Source organism: Vulpes vulpes, chromosome 10, assembly GCF_048418805.1.
Source record: "Vulpes vulpes isolate BD-2025 chromosome 10, VulVul3, whole genome shotgun sequence".
NCBI lineage: Eukaryota > Metazoa > Chordata > Mammalia > Carnivora > Canidae > Vulpes > Vulpes vulpes.
In genome coordinates, this window is record NC_132789.1 from 880,653 (window position 1) to 902,184 (window position 21,532).

Here is a 21,532-nt window from a genome sequence, read left to right on the forward strand (position 1 = left end):
CTATCTGACCCTCTGTTTGTTGTGAGAACTGCAAATACTTTTCCCAATCTATTATTTGTGCATCAGCTTTGCTTTTGGTTTCTTTTTGCAAACCAAAACTTAAATTTTCATTTTATTGCAGTCAGGTATGTCTGCCTTGCCTTCCCTCCAAGCTTTCTGCCTGGCTAAAGTGATGCCTTCAAGCCACAGGTATCATCTCTTCAATACTACACTAAGACCACTGATTTGTTTCTATACCTGCATGCTTAACCTAGGGCCGGCATTCTGGCCATAACGAGGGCACAGCACTCTGATCTCAGCTCTTCCTCATGGTCTGCTGTGTTGGCACCACACGCTAAATTACCTGCACTCCAATGAAGCTGGAAGCCCACCCAACTGGTCACTACTCTCCCTCTGATGGCAGATCCTCACATGCCTTCCCCCGAGCCTCTCTGCTGCAACCCTTGTCAGTATTTCTGTACGCCATTATCAGCTACCCTTCACTCCAAATACACTTTTAAAAACCACTTTATCCAGGAGCGCCTGGATGGCTATCAGTTGAGCATCTTGCCTTCAGCTCAGGTCATGATCCCAGGGTCCTGGGAGCAAGCCTCATGTCAGAGCCCCACATCGGGTTCCCTGTTCAGCAGAAAGCCTGCTTCTCTCTCTTCCTCCACTCATGCTTGTGTGTATGCTCACTCTCTCAAATAAATAAAATCTTAAAAAAAAAAAAAAAGAGTAAAAACCACTTTTTCCAATCACAAGTGTACACAGGTACACCTACACAAATACCCACAATTATGGCTTTCGTTAAAACCATTCTACATATTAACATCGCTTTGGGGGAAAGCACATTTCTATGTACCAGGTCTTCCCGTCCCCAGAACACAGCACAGCCTCCTACTCAGGTCTCACTATGTTTTGCACAATTTTATCCTCGTTTCCTACGCATCCTGTACCTTTACTGCCAAGACTGTTCCTGAGTGTTTGTGGATCATAGTTGCTGAGAATAAAATAGTTTTCCCATTTCTGGCTCGCAACTGCTGAGAGGATCACTCAGGAAAACGTTGCTCATACAACTTACATGGCACACTAGACTTACAGCTACTGGTAACAAGACACATTCTCCACATACCATTGAAAGCAAAAGGGATTAACAAATAAGACTTTCAGCATGAGCCGTCTAAAAAATTAGAAAGACGCCTGGAAAGATATACAGCAAAATGTCACCAATTGCTATCTCTGAGGGATACTTCACTATAAACGTATTACCTGGTCCGTGAACCTCAGAGAGGCAGTAATACAGCTACTTAAAGTCGGCCTTTGGAGGACTCCGCCTCAGTGGAAGGAGTGAATGGTCACACACACAGGCTGGGCCTCGCGCTCCCAGCTGCCAGCACTGCACACACACCAGCACACAGGTGGTCGGGTACCAAACAGGGACCATCAAGCGCTAGCACACACCAGAAACCCACGGTTATTACACTACTATAGTAAATACTTCTGGAAGCTCAGAAATACACAGGAGCGCCTCCTCCACTTTCTCAGCTATATACAGGGCCAGCTAGTTTGTATCTGAAGGCAGTGTACACAGATTTGAGTTCTTTCAGTCATCATCTTACTAACAGACAACTTCTATCTGATAGTAACTGAGACACTCTGAAACATAAACTGCCCTTTTGAAGGGGCAGGTCCTCTAAAAGAGGCACAAAAGATATGCGTCAGATGCACAGCAAGTTATGTCTAAGCAACATAACTCGATCACAATTTCAAGCAAACTAATTATAAACCAAGCAAATGCCGGGCCAGAAACAAGAACAGAAGTCTGCCTCAGAAAAAACAAACGACACAGCAGGAACTTCTGGAACGAATTGCAGCGTATATTTGAGTTCCATGTGGTGCCTCCGTGGACTCACTGTCACACCCACCACTCTCACCTGTATATGTGGACATCCTTGCGCCTCCCAATCCGTTCGCACCACTCCTGGGCCTTGGCATCCATCACGGGGTTCAGGTCATTGTCATAGAACACCACGGCATCAGCCTCCACCAGGCTCACGCCTGTGGCACGGCTATGGGTTGACAGAATGGCGCAGAAAATCCTCCTGTCTCTGTTGAAACTCCTCATCAGTTCCTGAGATGAAGGAAATCCCTTGGGTTAGCTCCTCTGGTAAACCCTGGGACAGCTCCCAGTTACGAACAAACGTCCAGCTGTCCTGGCTTTTATGCACGCATCCGCACCATCACTCGCTTACTGATCACAGACATCCCCACACGCTCTGCACATTGCAGGCCACAGAGACAAAAGGAAAATGTCAGACTCCACCTGACATGGACTGTCAGCTCAACTCGTAGGCCCCACGAGAACACAGAGTCTTCCTGGGGAGGGACGTGTGCTCGGTCCTGTACCCTCAGGCAATGCCGGGGCACTTCACAGCAAAAGGCCCGGGAGTAAGGCTGAGGGAGCAGGGAAACAGGCTGGAGAGAGGCTCTCAGCCTCCTGTGAACACTGCCCTCTGCAATAATTTCAGCACCAAACGAGACTGTGACACTGACCCTTTTCTTCCCAGAGAGTCCACACGCCACCTATTACATCACTACCCAGAAAATTTTGTTAGCCCTGTGCTGCATCTCTTTCCAGGCCCTTCTCTGTGCGTATGTACTCAGGTGAAAAGTCACACGTGTGTGGGATCACACCAAGAGGCTGACACGGTCTACACTCTGGCAGCCTGCTTCCGGCATGGGAGCGTTCTGCTGTGTTCCTGATCCCGTCCCAAATGCTCTGATGACCACCTCGTAGTTCAGCCCACAGACACTTGGGACAGTGCCACCAAGCAGCACGGTACACGCATAACCTATGGACATATTCTGCTGCTGGACGCATGTGCTGTTCCAGGGAGGAGCAGAGGTGCTGCAGACACGCTGAGCCCTCCATGCACAGTCACTCAAGCCTGTGCACATCCATGACCCACACTTATCAACCCATCTCCTAGAAAGCTGTGCAGCTTCACGCCTGCTAGCAATGTGTGAGAACACCTGTCTTGCTGCGCTGACCAAAGCAATACACCTTTAGCCAATCTGACAAGTGACAAAGGGGCACGCTGTGTGAACTTATGTTTCTTGCAAGGCGCCTCATGTGGACTGTGCTCACTCTCCCCCCTAACCCCCCACCTGCCCTGGCTGCATCTGAAGCACACCGACCTGCTCCTCATGGCCGCAGGCCACCAAGCTCAATGTGGAGACAGCAGCCAGCTGCGCACGCCCCAGTAACAGGACACACAAACCGAAGACCTGTTAGAGCCCGGGGACGTGGAGTAGCTCCTCCCCTTGTCTTGAAGGACCGCCACAGCCCTGCACTTACACAGTTCTGAGAAACCACAGCAGAAAGCGGTGACTCACATGAACAACACTGAACCATCAACTGTAACAAAGGAAACCTCTTCCTTACCTGCCGTTGCTCACTGTTGGCATTTTCATCGATCCTGATGTATGTGAGATAATGGAAGTTCAAGAACATTTCTAAAATATCCAGCATGAGAACCATCTGTGACAAGATCAGCACTCGACGTCCTTCAGATTTCAACTTCTGCAGTAAGATGGCTAAAGCTTCGAGCTTTCCTATGGAATGAACAACATCAAGTCTCTTGTAATCTGAGCAAGGAGAGGCAATCTCAAGGCCAGTGCAGATGGGGGCCCCTGTCGTACCTGAGTCAAACTGGACCAATCTGAGCTCAGGAAATCGTAGGGAGCGTAGGGCCGTCATCCGCTGCAGCTGCTGTGCGTAGGGAGCTATGTGCTCTTTCAGGCGGTGCCTCAAGATCCTCATCCTGTGGCTATAGAGGGATGGCGGCCTCGCCACCCACAAGGAAGGGGGTGCGGCCACCACCGGAGGGATCACACATACCACCCTGAGAAGAAAGCACCTATGTCACACACACTGCCCACGGCATCTCCACCAGCAGCACCTCTATCCCAGGAAGCAAAGGCTTAAGAAGGAAGTAGGCAGAACCTTCCAAAGGCAGAGTTGCCAGAGGAGCCAGGATGCCTAATTACAATTACCACATGGGTGATGTGGCTGCTGGCCCACACCATCGGTCACAGCAACTATGGGAGTGGGTCTCACCAATGCTGGCTACTGAGGGCCACCCGGATGGAAACAACAAGCACGGGGCACACCCCCCCTCTGTCCAGAGTGCAGGAAAGGGCACAGATGCCCATTCCCTATGAAGTGCATATGTTCTGATGGGAATCTGAGGGTGCAGGTGCTTTGTCACCATGATGGTCTGGGGGGAGAATGTGTGAACCCCAGAACTGGTATAGCCAACCATGCCACCAGGAGGGAAGCCAGACTTAGCAGGAAGAGGCCCTGCTGAGAGGAACACAATGACCACTCAGATGGGCCATTATAGCCGCATGACACCACCTCCAGACCTCTGGACGCCACCCACACCAGAAGAACCTCACTCCAGAGGTCAGCTCAAGCTGGGTTTCCCTGACTTGCTACCAACTGCATGTAAACTCTGGTGGACAAAATTAAAGCACTGAATAAATGGAGAACAACTCCACATTCACTGATCCGAAGAGTCCACATGGCCAATGTGTCTGTTCCCAATCTAACTAAAGATTTGGCACAATCCCAATCCCAATCTTAGCCAGTTATTCTGTAGATTAGCAACATACCAAACCTAAGGCTGATGTGGAAAAGCCACAGACCAGAAATGCTCACAGAGCACTGAACGAGAACACAGCTGGAGGAAGAACACTGCCCAACACTGTCCTGCTGCACAGCCACAGTGATCAAGACAAGGCAGGGCAAAAAAAACCCCATTCTTGCAAAAAAACCCAAAATAACAGCCAACATAAATTTGATCAAGCCTTTGAATCCAGCAATTTATAGACAATACAGTGAACAAAGTAACGTGTCAGATTATATCTTGAAGAATCAATCAGCAAATCCCAATTGTGAGAAATTCTACAGGGCAAACCATCAGGTTTCCTCAACAAATAAACTGCAAGGGAAAAAAAAGTGACCTAGAAGCACAACCTACAGATTAGGATATACGTGACAGACGTATCCGTCAACTGCTACATATCTACATTACTGTGATTTTGATTGGAACCATAAAAATATTTATGACACACGGACGCCTGGGTGGCTCAGTGGTTGAGAACGTTTGCCTTTGGCTCAGAGTGTGATCCCTGGTCCTGTGATTGAGTTCCGCTCCGGGCTCCCTGTAAGGAGCTTGCTTCGCCCTCTATGTCTCTGCCTTTCTCTCTGTGTCTCTCATGCATAAATAAAGTCTTTAAAAAATATATTTATGAGTCAATCAAAAATGTGCATGCGGAATAGACACTTAATGATGTTAAAAACTGTTCTTTTTTTAGATGTGATAATAGTACAGTGACTGTTTCTTTCTGAGCACGATGAAATCTTATATAGGAACCATGTTTGTCTGGAACTCATTGCAAAACAGTCTGTGCTTTGGGGTAGTAAACAGATGAAACGAGACTGGCTAAGAGCCAGTAAGTGCTGAAGACGGGCTCTGGGTACACTGGGATTCACTGCATTATTCTGCTTGCATATGTTTGAACATTTTCCACAATACAGGACTCTTTAAATGGGAGAAAATTAATCTAGATGAAGATCTAGTCCCCTCACAAACATCCATTCAAAATGAGCCTTAGATCTAAAGTGAAATACAGACAAGGAAACTCCTAGAAAACACAGGGAAAAGCCCGGGTGACCAGGGGGTGGCGATAATTTTCCAGGTCTAATCCCAAATGCACAGCTCATGAGAGGACGGACAGCCGGACTTCACTCAACCTAAACACTACCGTCCCATGAAAACCAAAGTCATGAAGAGACAAGCCACAGACAAGACACCTCTGATAAAGGACTGTCATCCAAAACATACGAAGAACTCTTAAAATGCAACGAGAAAACAAACAACCCATTTAAAAAATGGGTCAAAGACCTTGATAGACGCATCTCCACAGAAAAGACACACGCGGCAAAAAACCGAAAGAGGCTCAGCATCATATGTCCTCAGGGAAATGCAGATGTTAATAGCCATGAGACACCACTGCATACCTCTCAGAATGGCCAGAACTCACAACCACACCTCAGCGGCATGACGAGGACAAGAGGCAGCAGAAGCTTGCTCTCACTGCTGCTGGGAATGCAGAATGGGGCAGCCACTTGGCTAGTCTGCTTGACATTTTCTGACAAAGCGAAACATGCTCCCACCAGGAGATTTGACGATCATGCTTCTTGGGATTTACTCAAATGAACTGAAATTTACGTTCACACCACAATCTGCACGTGGATGTTTATAGCAGCTTCATCTGTGACAGCCAAAACTTGGCAAGCAACCAAGATGTTCTTCAGTAGGTGATGGATACACTGGCCCATCCAGACAGGGAAATATTATTGGGAGCTGTCAAGTCATGAAAAGCAGCACAGGACCTTCGCAGCATCTCACTAAGAGAAAGGAGCCCGTCTGGAGCCTGTATCCTATACAGTTCCAAGGATGGGATACTCTGAAAAAGGCACAGCTACAGAGACATTAAAGAGGTGGGTGGCTGTCAGGGTTTCATGGGGAGAGGCCAACAGGCAGAGCAATAGGGGATTTAGGGCAGTGAGAAGACTCTGTGTGCTAACACAGTGCACATGAGCCAGGCCACAGGAACACTGCTGGGTCCCCACCATCAACAAGGACTGACCACGAGATGTACTTGGCTGGGTGTACAGAGTAGATAGAGGAGACCCATTCTCAGCCTGGACCGAACCTGCACTCAAAGGGAATGGAGTGCAACAATAGTCCATGCACTCGGTAGGGCAAAGATGAAGCAAAGACACACACTTGGCAGGTGGGGGGCTGGGCTGGCCCTGGGCCCAATGGCAACTAGGTTTTTGTCTTCTCTTCTAAAGCTACACAGTGGTTTATTCTGTGTAGCCAGAATTAACATGGCTGTTGTGGCCCTGCACCCAGGCCAGCCAACGTTCACCCAAGCACTGCCCCGGGAACAGTACCCAACAGAAAAGAAATCAACCCAAGGACACATAGCCTTCTCGGAGGTTGGAAAGACCAGCTGGTGCCAAAGCTGAAGACCCTGGAAATGATTAAAAACAGACTTCCAAGGAACAAGGAGAAACGGGACAGGAACAAACCTTTGTGATAGGACAAGTGCTGCCGGAGGCCTGTGGGAAGGCCAGGAAGGAGCACTAGGTGCATGCACACACAAGGGCACCCTACCTGTCGATGATATCCTGCAGGCAGGCTTGCCGCTGGGTCAGCGTCAAAATCAGGTCCTTCTGACCATTTGAGGGTGACGTGTAACTGCTCGCTGGCCCGGTCCCCTTCGGCTGACTGCTATCAGAAGCCCCAGGCCAAGGTGTCTGTTCTCTGCCAACCACAGAACAAATCCGCAACAAATCTCTGCCGTACATAGGGGCTCGAGAGCAGCGCCGTTCGTTGACAAAGTAGATTTGGTCCAGTCGCTCTCTCAGGAGTCTAGTCTTCTCCTCCTTCATGGAAAACAGTGTTGAAAATGGTCACTGAGGAACAGCAGGCCCAGGGCCTGGTCTCACCAAGCCCCATGGCATCCATCACACACAGCAATCCTGAGACATTCACGTCCCAGCAGACAAGTCACAGAAAGAAGGTGGACAAAATGGGTATGTGTCTCTGACTGAAAAGTATTTCTCCAGACCTGGTGAGATTTCTAACACCCGGAAAACGGATACAAGAAAGTAAAAAACATGAAAAGGGATTCCAAAAATCACAAAGCCCGGTTTTGTTATGAAAAGAGTTTTTAAAGTCAAGTTCTGGGATTCAGAGAGATGATGTGCTTTCAAAGGCACGTACATTGACAACACCATTAAATATCACAACTGTCCCGCACAAGTAGCTTCTGAGAAACAACTTCTGAAGGTGAAGGAGTGGTCCAGGGCACATGCCCCCATGTGCCGTTGTGGGGGACATGGACGGCGCCATACCTGGGTTGGCCCTCCAACAGGAGAGGCTGGTTTGGAGGCCATTCCAGGTTCTCCTGCAGCCAGGGGATTGACTGCCACTCGCCCAGGCACACCAACTACAAAGCAAGAGGGAAGAGCTGGAAAGTGAAGCTAACAGTGACTCTGCAGAGCCTGTCCTCTGGCAGCTCGCTCCCGGAACACATAACTCAAGTAATCACTCAGGACCGCCCTCGAAGCACTCTATGCTCTGGCTGTCGTCTTGGCCGAATGCCATGGGTCTGTCTCTCTCTCACGTGCTCAGAGGAAGCCTGTGGTCACCCTCACTACCATCACCCAGCACAGCAGCCACAGAGCCCCTGGGGCTTCATCCCATTCCCCTGCCCCCAGTAGGGACTTAGCACTGCCCTTGCCCTCCAGAGGACAGAGTGGTCACTGCATCCCAGCGGCCCACCCCCATCAGCCAGGCCACACCATACATCCTGACTGAGAACTGAAAGGGGCCTCGGGTAAGATGTCCTGGGGAGACAGGTGCCTCCTGTGGGCACAGAGTGGGCTTTGGGGGTGGGGGTAGAAGGAGGCCTGGAAAACAGAACCAGCCATGGCTGGGACACAGACTTCTCCAGACCCACAGCAGGGCCCGCCCAGTCTTGCCACAGACAACACAGGGCCCAGGCTGAGCAGGGAAAAGGGTTTTGGGTCAGGGGGCTCCCTGCTGCTTCTAACCATGAACTCCAATCGACCGCCCACTCAGCCTTCTCAGCAGACCACAGGATGCTGGGCATGTCCGGGGAGGTAGGACCCTGGTGGGAAGCAGGCCACAGGCAAGCCAGAAAAGGGCCCAAATCCCACTCTATTACCTGGCCTAGGGGAAATTCTAGCATGCTCGCTAAATGCAAGTCAAATTTCTCATGATTTCAAGCTTCTCGTTAGAACAAAAAGAAAACAAGAATCTAAGTGAGTGAAGACCAGTCATATTTAAGCAGTATCTCTGAGAGGAAAGAGAAAGAAAACAAACCAGCTGACAGTGGCCTGCCTGTGGAAACTGGAGACTGTCACAGCAGGACTTTTGGGTTCTGAGGTACCACAGGCACAAATCATAAACATCTTCCCATTACCTTAGAAGCAAAGTCACACAGAAAAAAGCTTCAAAAGTCAAGTGTTCCCACTCAAAGCACTCTACCTGGTGCAGTCACTGGCACTGAGCTGCCGGCGGGGGGTTTGCTTCCCAGGGCATTGAGGGCGCCTGCCTGAGACATAGTCTGCATCACCACAGGGCCTGGCGGTCGCAGGTAGGACTGCCCAGGGGCAGATACGATCTGAAGAACGCTGCCTGCAATCACACAAGCACCAAGAGGTGTCACTCATGGGCCGCATGCACCTCCTCCTACCTGCTACACTCACTTCCAAATGTACATGAGCAAATGAAGCAATAAACTGAAAATCTGAAATCACACTTACTCCAACGTGGCAGCGTGGAGTTCAGTTACTTGGGGAAAAAATGCACGTTTCATTTCCAATAAATGAAAAGCATAAGGAACAGAGTTGTTTTTGCTTAAAGTCAAGAAAACACTCATCTATTCTTTGCCATTCCGGACTTCAGGCATTGTGGTGGGTGCCCAGGACTGGTCTATCATGACTGCCTACAGCACCAAGTCACTCCCAGGGAAAGAATCCCAGCTTTGGAATCACATGTTGGTGCTGGCTGACCCATAAAGCTCAATGAAAAAAATAATCTAAAAACTGTTTCTAGCCCGAAAGTTGCAGCTCTCCTCACACCGTTTAAGGAGCTTGCCCCATTCAGCCTTGTGTGTAAAGTCTTTCTGATGTCTTTTACTCTGGAGGAATGTTCCCATGCTGGGCTCTGCACAAACTAGGGCCTACTGGAGATATAAACAGATGGCTTTGCCCCTTTGGCCAGAAAGCTGAAGGAACAGGGAATCACGCCAAATTAAAAGCTGTCTTTGTTGAAGACTTCCTGGGGCCTTGCTTTGCGAACCTGTGTGTGACCTTCCAGCACCTGTGCAGTATCCCAACCCTGGCTAAGTGCTGCACACACCTCATCCCAGGGAGGCTGCTGTGGGCACCACCTGTGGCCCAGGCCCACAGCCAGGGGGAACTCAAACTCAGAGCCGCTGCCACTTGGTCACTTAGGGCTAATCCTAGCACGCACCTTGGACTACTTGTCCTCTGCACAAAGTAGTTACTAAAAGAACATGTCATGCTCAAAGGCCTAGGAAGCTCTGGCCTAGGAGTCAATGCTGTAAAATCCATGTATGAAAGAACTCCTGTGTAATCTGCTAGTCCTTTGGTGTTTTTTATTTTTAATATATTTTTTTTAAATTTTATTTTATTACTTATTTATAATAGTCATACAGAGAGAGAGAGAGAGAGAGAGAGAGAGAGAGGCAGAGACACAGGCAGAGGGAGAAGCAGGCTCCATGCACCGGGAGCCTGACGTGGGATTCGATCCCGGGTCTCCAGGATCGCGCCCTGGGCCAAAGGCAGGCGCCAAACCGCTGCACCACCCAGGGATCCCTCCTTTGGTGTTTTTAAGACAATTTATTTCACAGTAGAAATTAAAAAATATCAAATATTTCTATTTTTATTTTAAAAATAGGGAACATTTGGGGTGTCTACCTGGCTCAGTGGAGCATGTGACTCCTGACCTTGGGAGTCAAAAGTTCAAGCCCCACGCAGGGTGTAGAACTTACTTAAAAGAGTGTTATGAAAGTAAAAAAATATGGTAATAAGGAACATTTCCAAAGAGCACATTTTATCAAAACCAGCATCAGCTATGTAGCATGCCTCAACCATAGGCAAGCAGGTGCTTTATGTGTTACCTGGCCAGCCCTCTGAACACCCAATGGAAGACTCATGAAGGCTGTTCACAGATGAAGCATCTGAGCTGATGGGACCTGCCAGACATGCCCAAGCCCCAACAGCAGCAGGGAAGCCAGGACCATAGCAGGGCCCTGGGCAGCTGCCCCTTACCTTGCAGTTGCAAGGGCTGGCCAGCAGTGAGCTGCCGGAGCTGGCTGTGGGACAAGGTGAACTTGTTCCCCTGGAACTGCAGCGTCACTGGGGTTTCTGGCTGGGCGACTCGGCTCTGTGGCCCTGCCAGGGAAGCTAGCTGGGCTATTTTGACCACCTCCCCACCTGTGGAAATGCAGAGGAAAGGGGGATTAAAACTTTTGGGAGAAGTTTGCAACTGTTCTAATGACGACCGTCTGTCACCCAGAATGACCACCTGTGGTAACCTGAAGTGTCACAAAAACGTTTCTTAGGTATTGCTTTCTAATGCTTCCAGGAAATAATTACTTAAATAGGAAAAAGAAAATTAATGTTGGATTTTTAATGGTTAATTTACTTAATTATAACTGGTAAAGATTCTAGATATCAGATATTAATATCATTAACCAAACTACCAATGAATACTTTACTTTTCTCTCCAACTAATGGAAAAGCAGCAAACATCAAATATAGCAGAAATCAATTTGTGATACACTTTGGAACTCTAGTATCAACCTCTTTAGAGAGCTTTCAAAATGTGAAAAAATACATGTCCGATTCAGTGCATAGAGGTACGTGAGATTATACCCCTTTAAGTGTAAGAGAACAGGTAACTAGTATAAATACATCACATGAGCATAGCTTTTGGATGTAAAACTTCATACTAGCTTCAACTAGACTACAGGACTTGATCAAGAACACTGACTGAAGAAATGCCAGACGTGACGTTGCTTAACACATCGTTTGTGAATATATAACTGAGATGGAGTCCTGTGCACCCGACTCAGAGAGGTACTACCTGCAGGCTATAAGTGAACACCAGGACATAGGGTTCTGTCCCTCACTGGTTGATAATGGAGCCTATGGATGTGAGGGCGATCTGGCTGTGACATTTGTCACCCCATTGATCGCCAGGGTTGATAATGGAGCCTAAATGTCCCCCCCCTCCCAAGGAAATCCATGCCAGAATGATTAGTGACACCATACAGAGAACAGGTAGCAGAAGACCAAGAAAATATCCAGAGGTCCTGCCCACAGAAGCTGTGAACAGGAGGGAACGACAAGAGGAGGCGCAGAGAAGTGTGTGTGGACGGACAGCCCTGCCCCTGCCCCATGAACACGGAGTGAAGGGCAGTGGGGGTCACTGCCCAAGCTCAGCTCCCATGGCACGGCCCCCACAATACCTGTCCCTGGCAAACAGATAGGTCACCCGTGCAGGGCTTCCCTGCCCCCAGCAGCTAACTGGGACTATTATTCCACTCATTGGCAATGGAAGTGAGGCTTCATCATGAGAGACTAGCCTGAACTTGGGGTCTCCTCATGACACACCCTCCCCAGCTTCCCAGAGAGACCTCCACACACCGGTCATGCCCATAAACAAAGTGCTCAAAGGGGCATTTGAGAAACAGTGGTGCCTATGCCCATCTCTTCCCACAGCTGAATCAACAGGGACACATGTAAGATAGGCAAATATGCTAATGACAGATCACAGTAAAAAGTTCTAAGAAAACTTAATACTGTGATGTTTTCATCACCAAATTACTAGGAGATGTCTCAGCTGAGCAGAATTCATACCAGGCTTAAGTGTGATAATAGGTAAGAGAGTAAAAACAAGTCATGTTTTTTTTTTTAACAACCATCACCAGTTCCCTCGCTGGTGAGGATGTTATGCACTCTCGCCTGAGTGCTACTTGCTCCCAGGGCTGAGCCCAGTGGCCGATGGAGCAAGTCTCTGGCACGCTTAGGAAAAGCGAGGCCATCAGCATGTCAGCAGAGCATGCGCGGGAGGAAAGTGGAGCTGATGCCCAAGGGATCAGGAGAAAGGGCAGAGGAGGACAGGGCCTGGGTGTTGGCCCTGCAGAGTGCATCCCTCTGCACACTTAGAGCCAGAAACGACAGCGTGGCAAAAGGCAGCGCCCGGGTATGAGGTTAGGGAGACAAAGGGGAGTGGACAGCAAGGCTCTTCACACACGCTGATCGGAACACAACTTCCCGTGGCAAAGACGTGGCAGAACCAGGAGGGGCGAGGCCACTTACTGGGCAGGCGCGCCTGAGCCTGCGAGGTGAGCACCAGCCCCTGAGGCAGCGCGCTCTGCCCGGCCGGGTGCGAGGGGGCCTGGGGCGGGGGCGGGGGCGGGGCCCGCGGTTTCGCAGGATGGGCTGGGCTAGGTGCTGTGCTGGAGGTCGCTGCCGGCGGCTGTCTCGGAGCGGGAGCACTGGTGGAGGCCTGGGAGGTCTGAAACGGGGCTGCCGCCACTGCAATCGATAAGGTTTGTTTGTGCAAAGCTGTTAGAGGTTCTTCACGAAATGCAGTATTTTAAACCCGAATTTCAAAGAAACAAAACAAACATTTCATTAAAGTCTCTCAAATGAGAAGCCCTCTTTACAAAAAGGGTGGAAGGTGTGCTCTGTAGGGTGTGAGAGAGAGAACTTTCTATCTGCTGTGTGGTGTTCCTGGAGTTCGTCAGCAGGCCACAGAGTTGCTGCTGCAGGACACAGAGCGCAGGCCCATCCCAGGAGCCGCGCCCCACCCACATGCTGTGGGCGGCGCTGCACGGGCATGCGGGCCGGAAGCAGAGGACCCGGTGATAAAGGCTAGAACACTGTCCTGTTACCTTCTGCCAGTCAGCACTACCCTTCTTCACAGTGACAGTCAGGCTATGCGTGAGTGGTGGTCCCAAATGTGAAAGCAGCCTTCCTGAGGTTTTGTACACAACTCTGAAACGCACTTCCCTGCATAAAAGAGCCTTCACCGACGCACAGCTTCATTAGCACGCCAAGAGCAGCTCAATCAAGACTGTGATGTCTTGCTTGGGAAAAACTCCAATTTTAAGAAACTAAAAGGCCAGAAACTCCTGGGCGCGCTACATGAGGTGTGTTCAGCAGAGCCAGAGCAGGTGGCCCGCTCCTGCTCAAAGCAACGGTTGCCCGCCCAGAGGGGCAGGGGAAGCATAAGGAGCTCCATCTGTAAAGACCCTCGGTAACCCCGAGGGCACACCGGCACATGAGGCATACCTTTCGTATCTGGATTTGCAGAGAATGTGGCAATAGGCGGACGTCCTCGCATGTGGCCCTGCGGATTGGCTGTGGCTGTGGCAGAGGCTGCTGTCCGGGGCGGGTGTGTGCTGGGGAAAGCCACAGTGCGACCCTCAGGCTTCTGGCCATACTGCACGGGCTGAAACAACCTGGCAAGAAGGCATGTGCACCACTGAGACACGGGGGCTCAGGCCACCCAGAGATGGTGAGGATCCCTACTCCCAGTGTGGCTCAAAGAGGGGTGGGTGTTCCAAATGATGCACTGAGAAGCTCAGCACTGGTCTGAGGGAGGTGGCTGCCCACCCTCAGGATACAAAGTAGCGATGTCTATCCCCAAGCTGGGGGACACAGGGTGAACATGTGCATCTGTTCTGACACTCACAGGCCATGACACTATGTAGAATGCAAGTGGAGTGGACAGGAAGCCACCTCCAACAATCAAGTGATATGGCACCACAGGTCACAATAGAAGTGTACAGGCGCCTTGGAGGCAACGGGTAAAACCACAGAGACCCAGTCCACAGCCACTGTTCCAGGTGTTACCACACCTCAATGTGTTCCCTGAAAAATCATAATGGTGGGAATTCTATATTTTCAAATCCCTGTGCAAGCACCAGCTGGAGACAGGAGGCCGCGCCAGCCCTAGAGAACCGCAGCTCCCCTGGCCCACGTGTGGACCTAATGGAGGGCTTTAGGCCCCTGTGAACATCTGGCAGAAGGTGGCTGGCTCCCAAGGTCTCAGCAAGGTCTTGTGCAGAACATGCAATGGGAATGACTGCCAATCTGCAGAACTGGTCCCATTCTCTTGTTTATAAACTCCTATTTTCTTGTTTCTTTCTCGTTTTCAATCTACATGTGAAACTTTGCGTATTTCTAACTTGCTGGGTTTAACCTATTTTATTGCTTATTTCCACTTGGTCATTTAACATGCTGTGCCACTCTCAGCCATGTGGCACCTACAAAATCAACTCCGATGTCCTTCAGAAGTCCTTGTGCTGCCGTCAGAGGTGGAGCCCGCTGCCCACCTTTGGGCCCCACCACCACCCACAGTGCACCCTCTCTGTCCAAGACAGCGGCCACCAGAGCATGCACTGGGCAGATCAGCCTGAATTCCTCCCCCGCACAGACCCTTCCCACATCACAAAGCTGTTTAACCACCACCACCACCGCCCCACCCAGGGGTGCAGCCTGCCCACACCAGCCACATGCAATGAGCTACCTCCACAGACAAGAAGGATGCCAGGGCAAACTAGGGAGAGACTTGACCATTTCTCCCCCTCTGCCGCAGTCAGGTACTCATGTGAACTCCCACCACACATCCCAGGCTTCCCTGAGGCGCTATGGGGCTGGGCCCTTCCAAGAAGGGGAACGTCACTGACCCCTTGGCTGAGTTAGGGCCAACCAAGAGCCAGCCAGAAACTTGAGGGAGCAGGATGCAACGCTCCACACCACGCACCTGTTGGGTTTTAGTCTAAGGGCTGCTGGCCTGCCTGATGGGGGTGGCGCAGTGAACAGCTCCTCCATGAGTTTCCGTGTTACCTTCTTCTTACACAGCAATTCTGCTTCGTGGCGAGTCATTTTATTCTCTAAGCTGATGAGATCAAATATAGAGAGATCCGTTTCCTAAGGAGAAAAAGAGAAATTTTGCTCTGGGAGTCAGGAGGGAAATGACTGGGACCCAAGCACATCCTCAACAGGACAGCCAGGCCCCACATAGCCACACTCCCCAGGACATGCCCTGAAGCCATTCTGGGGCTTGTGCAGCATGCCTCAAGTGTCTCCATCATTTAGAGTACCCCAAGCAGCAGTATGAATGGAGAAGGCAATACGTAGAGAGAATGGACTTGACAGAGATGGGTGGGGGTCCAGACGCATGGGTGCCAGGTCATGTTGACAAAGGGTACTCTAGGGGAGAGACTCACGCATGCTGGGGAAGCAGAGGCAGGCACAGGACATGGCACTCAGGCAAAATCCCTGGGGACACGCATTCCATAGGCAGGACATACTGCCCAAATCCCCAGCTGGAGCAGATTGCCTGCATGCCTGGCACCCCCCACCTGTGCTTCTCTGATGAGAACGTGCAGCCGCATTCCCACCACAACTCTGAGCATCAAAGAGGACAACAGCAGGTGCTGGCAAGCCCTCCTCCCACGCTCTCGTACACGCATGGGGATGTGAAAACCGCCTGGCGCTCAAAAAGTTAAATGTGGAGTAAGTACATGACCCTGCAATTCCACGCCTAGAATTCCATGTGCATGAGAAACATGAAACCTACATCCACACAAAGCTGGTCTGTCAATGTCCACAGTAACGTTATTCACAAGAGCCAAAACGTGGAAGCAACCCAAATGTCCATTAACTGATGACCAGCTCGACAAAATGTGGTCCATCCACACCAGGGAATAGAACTCAAGCCTTAAAAAGGAAGGAAACGGGCAGCCCAGGTGGCTCAGCGGTTTAGTGTCACCTTCAACCCAGGGCATGATCCTGGAGACCCAGGATCGAGTCCCACGTCAGGCTCCCTGCATGGAGCCTGTTTCTCCCTCTGCCTGTGTCTCTGCCTCTCTGTCTCTCATGAATAAATAAATAAAATCTTTAAGAAAAAAAAAAAAGGGAGCCTGGGACACATACCACAACCTGGATGAACTTCGAAAGCATTATGCTCAGGGAAGTAAGCAAAACACAAAGACCACGCTTGAGTGACTCTATCTATATGCAAAATCCAGAACAAGTGGACTCATGAGGCAGTTCAGGTGCACAGCTGCCTGGGGCAGGGAGGGAAGGGAACAGGAGAGGTAGCTCATGTCTGTGGGTCCTCTCCTGGCAATGACAAAATATTCCACAATCAGTGGTGATCAACGCAGCCATTTACAGTTGTCTCAATCGCTACTATTCTAGTGGCTAGAAAAGCTTCGGAACCGTAGCACACCTCAACGCCTGCTGAACAAACTAGAGAAAACAACGCAATGTAACATACACTGAGCTCTTGGAGACCAGGCACATGTAAGGTTCTTCCTATAGATTCAACACACACAGTAGTGGAAGTGCAGGATTATCCCTGTCCTGAGAGGTTTCAGCCCAAAGCTCCCTAGCCAGTGCGAAGTTTGGGGAGGGCGGGGGTGGGGGGGGGGGCATAAGAACACTGGGCCATAGCACACAGCAAGGACCCACAAACACACACAACCAGGAGCAGGACCTCACCAAAAACATGAGAGCGACCACCATAACAGTCCTGAGAGACACCTGCATGTCCACAGGGCTCATGGCAGTGGTGACCCAAACTCCCCTTCAAACACTCCACATGCTGTGCTGTTGCCCATGTTCCAACAGCACACATAATGCTAGGAACCCCTGCCCTGCAATTTTCAAGCCAGGCCTTGTCTTCCTCAGGCCAACTGCAGATGCAGACACTGTCAGGAGAAGGCATGGCACAAATGTCATCCATGGCTGCTCAGCATCAGGCAATTCCAAAACACAGGATGAGAGTATGGAAAGCAACCTCCTAGAGCCATGGTACCTTGAATGTGTCTGGAGCCAACTTCAGGGGGACACATACCTTCCAAGAGTCTCTGTCGAGCGCCTTGAGGATGAGGGAGGCAGAGCAGTACTGGAGCGGCCCAGCTGTGTACGACGACTCCGGGAGCCGGGGCTCCACCAACCCAGGATGGTTGCAGATCCTCTGCAGCCTCAGCAGGATGCTCAGCACATCCACAAAGTGCCCACTCTTCAGCGCTTCCTGGGTTCTGCTCTCAGAAAGAAACACCAGTACTGTCATCTGTATATGTATCGTGTATGCCACCACATAAAAGTGGCACATTCCCCCTAGTTCTGGTTTATAATTAGTTCCATCAGGACATTCACATCCAAACTGCCCTTCAGGTGATTATGACTCTTAGACTCAGTTCTTATCCCCCGGAAACAGGCCAGGAGGCCAGAGAGCCAGGAGTGAGGGTCAGATGGGCACGTAGCTCTCCAAGCCTCCCCTCCCAGGAGAGGACCACATGGCAGCAGTAATGGATTTCCACCCCACAGTGATGAGGGCTGTGAAGCAGGAGTGGGCACCAGGGTGAGAACACCTGATCTGAAGGAGGAAAAGCCCCTTCGGTGGGATACCAGCCCTGCAGCCATGATAAAGGCAGACACACAGGCCACCCACATGCGTAGCCAGGACTGGGGAGAAAACACAGTCCAAGCAGAGAATTCCAAGGTCTTCAGATGAGGGAGAAGGCACAGTGTCCCCAACAGGTCAGGGAAGGAGCCATGCAGGACAGCATGGAGGGCAGGACACCCGGGAGCAGCAGCAATGGAATAGAGGGACAGGAGGAGGCAGGGAGGATGGCCAGGCTTCCAAATGAGCAGCAAGACAATGGGCTACTGTGCCTGAGAACAGGAAAGCCTAGGGAGCAAGTGCTCTGGGGACGCCCTCTTGAGAGGTCTGCAGCGTCTTCAAGAGACAGCCAAGCAGCCACAGGAAAGTGTGGGCAACCAGGAGCTCAGCACGGAGCCCAGTGGCAGGCAGGCTGTGCTGGAAGCCAGCAGAACCCCACACAGGCAGTTCTCAGCCATGGCACAGAGCGTAAACAGGGTGCAGACAAGCACACAGTCTGCAAGCCCAGCTCTGAGAACAGAGAGGAAAGAGGAAGGTATTTAAAATCACACCTGTCTATACAAGGACACATTTCAGGAAAAAAGGCTGAAGCACAAGTGAGACCCAAGACCTGGTAACAACTTCCTGGATGGGAAGAGGCTCACACAGGCAGGTCTGCAGGGCCCCAGGAAGGAGGGAGGCCTGGGGTCTGCCGAGAAGAGAGTGGACCTTAAGACGGCAAGAACATGAGCCACGCCACCACACAGTGACCAAAGGGAAGCTCAGAGCCCACTGATGACCCCAGACCATCACATCAATATGCAACAAAGAATGTCGATTATCACAAACTAATGTACGGAAAGGTATAGGAGTGCTCAACGCTTCCCATTTGACTTGACAAGTTCGGGAAAAATAGGCCCACAGATAGGAAGACAGAGAGTCACTTCCACCAGAAGCAGAAGCCACACGGCAGCCCAGGTGTACGGTCACCAGCACCCACATCCATAGACAGGACTGACAGTGGCACCCTCTCACTGCCAGGGCAAGCCCAGCATGTCCACAATCCCAACCTCCTGAGAGCATGGTCTGCTCCTGGTGAAGAAACTCAGGGGAGCCTGCCAACAAGCATGGGCCTCCTTCTGTGGGAGCAGGAGCACCCTCCATGAACCCTGCTCTTCATGAAGCACCCAGAGGAAGTCAGCACCTAAAGAAAGAGCTGCCCAATCGCCCACCCTGCCCCAGCACTACAGCCTGCTTGCACCGCACACTAGCCCAACGCGGAGGGAGAGCACTGCTGGGGAAGGACACTGAGGCCCCTCTTCTCCCCTGGAACAATCGGCCCACTGCAGCATCACTGATGCCATCTGTCAGGGCCTAAGACACCGTATCAGGGAGTAAGAATGCACGCTTACATTCTATTCTAAAATTTTCTAAAACTAACTAAAACAGCAAGTGTGAATGGCAAAACTGTTTCCTGAAGGCTTGCGACATGCAGATGTGATCCTGACTTTATGAATGTGAGGGCATGATGCACACGATGGCACAGTGCCTGCTCTCATCTCATGATGGGCTGGTGCCAAGGCCTCCGCAGGCTAGTGGAGCCCCAGCCAAGACCAGCACGTGCCGCCTCAGGGCAGCTCCCCGGGAGGAGGCAAGCAGCCTATGAGGCTGTAACCAACTGAGCCACTTGGGTGGGACATGCATCCTGTGTGAGCCTCACCTGAAACACCATGAGCCTCACCAATGAACCAGGGAGCAGGACAGGCACCAGGCCAATTCTGGGCAGAAACACAGGGAGCCTGGGGCAAGCACAAACCCAGAGCACAGCGCAGGCTCCAGACTCCATCCCCAGAGGCCCAGTGCCTCCCAGCTGGGCAGCACCCACAGGCACCAAGCCCGCTTACCCGGGCTGCAGGATTACGTCCTCATACAAGGCCTTCTGCCGACTCGACAGGCGGCACTTCAGCACATGCTCATACTTCTTCGTCAGCTGCTTCTCCACATCTCTCTTAGTTCTCCTCAAGATAAAGGGCTGTGTCACCTGAAAAAAAAAGATGAGTGTGCATGGTCCACTTTCCAAGACACCACACCCACCGCACACATGGCACCACAGCAGCAGCCCGCAGTACCCGGTGCAGCCGGATGACCACTTTGTGGTAGTAGTCCTGGTTCTCGTCGTTCGGGGCCTTCAGCGGCAGGTGTAGGTAAGGCCGGGAGATGCCGGGGATGAGGAAGTGCACCATGGTCCACAGCTCCAGGAAGGTGTTGTGCAGGGGAGCATCGATCAGGAGCAGGCGCTGCTGGCTGTGAGAGAGAAGCGACAGCAGACATGGCGCACCCGGAAAGCTGGCAGTGGGCGCACTTCCTCTGCAGATGTTTAAGGACAGGGATAATGGGCTTAAAGAACTGACGTGAGCACACACACGCCTCCCGGAAGGGGACCAAGATGCCTGAACATGGGGGGGACCTGTGGCCTCCATGCACAGAGCAAAGGGAAGTGAGCTGTGTTGCTGAGAGGCAGTTTGGTCACACACACTCCTCTGCCAGCCACATCCAAAACCCCAAGAGGGGGGTGCGGGTCAGACCTCCTCAGGGTGAACACGGCCTCCCAGTGCCTCTCAGTCATGCCTCGGACGCGCTGCATCTCATCAATGACCAGGCACCGCCAGCGCACACGCATGAAGGACGCGTAGCCCCTGAAGAACTGCTTGTAGGGTGCAATGCACACGTTGAAGCTGTTGGGCTCCGTCCACTCCTGCAGCACACATGATAGACTTCACCTACAGCAGCCTCACCTCCCGGTGTATAGCCTGCCCCCGCCAGGGACCCTACACACCCTTAGCCCGTGCCAGCTTGCTCCCTGCGGGCTCCCTGCCTCCAGTATCGTTAGGATTTTGTCTAATAGGAGTCTACACTGCTCCAGAACACAAACCAAGAAGCTGCTCTGAGCATTAACTACTGCTTCTGGGAAACATCTCACCACAGTGTCATGAGGGAGCCAACTTTGATGGGATGGAACCCGAGCAGCGAAACTGTACTGAGAAGGTGACAGAAGGAGCAGCACGTGTGCTTCAAGTGACTGCTCTGTAAGCTTACAAAAAACAAATAAATAACCAGAAATAGGGAAATGGAAAATACATCTCCAGGTACTTTTCCAGTAAATACTGAACAGAATAGTCTAGCAATACGGCAAAGTTTCATCTACAATGAAAACTTGTGGCTTCTAGTATACTTTCACTCAGAACCTGCTGCTGGATGAGACTGGGTGGAAAGAAGAAAGCCTGTCCAGCTTTGTTCCCATGGCCTCCTTGTCTGTCACCTAGGCCTGTTCCCATGGGAGTCAGTGTAGGAGTTCACCACTCAGAACTCAGGGCACACCATACGTTCCTGTGGATGCATGTGCGCCTGCCGGGCCCGTGGGTGGGGGGATGGGAGCTCTGGAA

General features: G+C 51.2%; 1 protein-coding gene and 1 non-coding gene across 37 annotated transcripts in view; both read right to left on the reverse strand.

The window, feature by feature from the left end:
* The window catches only part of EP400 (E1A binding protein p400), a 100,703-nt gene that overhangs the window by 34,860 nt on the left and 44,311 nt on the right, over window positions 1-21,532 (reverse strand). For 23 of the 36 annotated variants that reach the window (XM_072722579.1, XM_072722577.1, XM_072722580.1 and 20 more), the window contains 14 exons: window positions 20,675-20,844; window positions 20,219-20,393; window positions 19,994-20,130; window positions 17,559-17,745; window positions 15,459-15,625; window positions 13,982-14,151; window positions 13,004-13,222; window positions 10,949-11,113; window positions 9,138-9,287; window positions 7,979-8,073; window positions 7,236-7,507; window positions 3,685-3,887; window positions 3,428-3,597; window positions 1,917-2,113 (listed from right to left, as the gene is read on the reverse strand). In XM_072722579.1, coding sequence (XP_072578680.1) covers window positions 1,917-2,113; window positions 3,428-3,597; window positions 3,685-3,887; window positions 7,236-7,507; window positions 7,979-8,073; window positions 9,138-9,287; window positions 10,949-11,113; window positions 13,004-13,222; window positions 13,982-14,151; window positions 15,459-15,625; window positions 17,559-17,745; window positions 19,994-20,130; window positions 20,219-20,393; window positions 20,675-20,844 — 2,477 coding nt within the window. The remainder of the gene's footprint in view (window positions 1-1,916; window positions 2,114-3,427; window positions 3,598-3,684; window positions 3,888-7,235; window positions 7,508-7,978; window positions 8,074-9,137; window positions 9,288-10,948; window positions 11,114-13,003; window positions 13,223-13,981; window positions 14,152-15,458; window positions 15,626-17,558; window positions 17,746-19,993; window positions 20,131-20,218; window positions 20,394-20,674; window positions 20,845-21,532) is intronic. The other 13 variants (XM_072722591.1, XM_072722589.1, XM_072722593.1 and 10 more) reach the window with 1 other exon arrangement.
* On the reverse strand, window positions 2,315-2,445 carry LOC112911616 (small nucleolar RNA SNORA49). Its single transcript, XR_003233398.1, has one exon. It is a non-coding gene; the product is annotated as a small nucleolar RNA SNORA49 (small nucleolar RNA).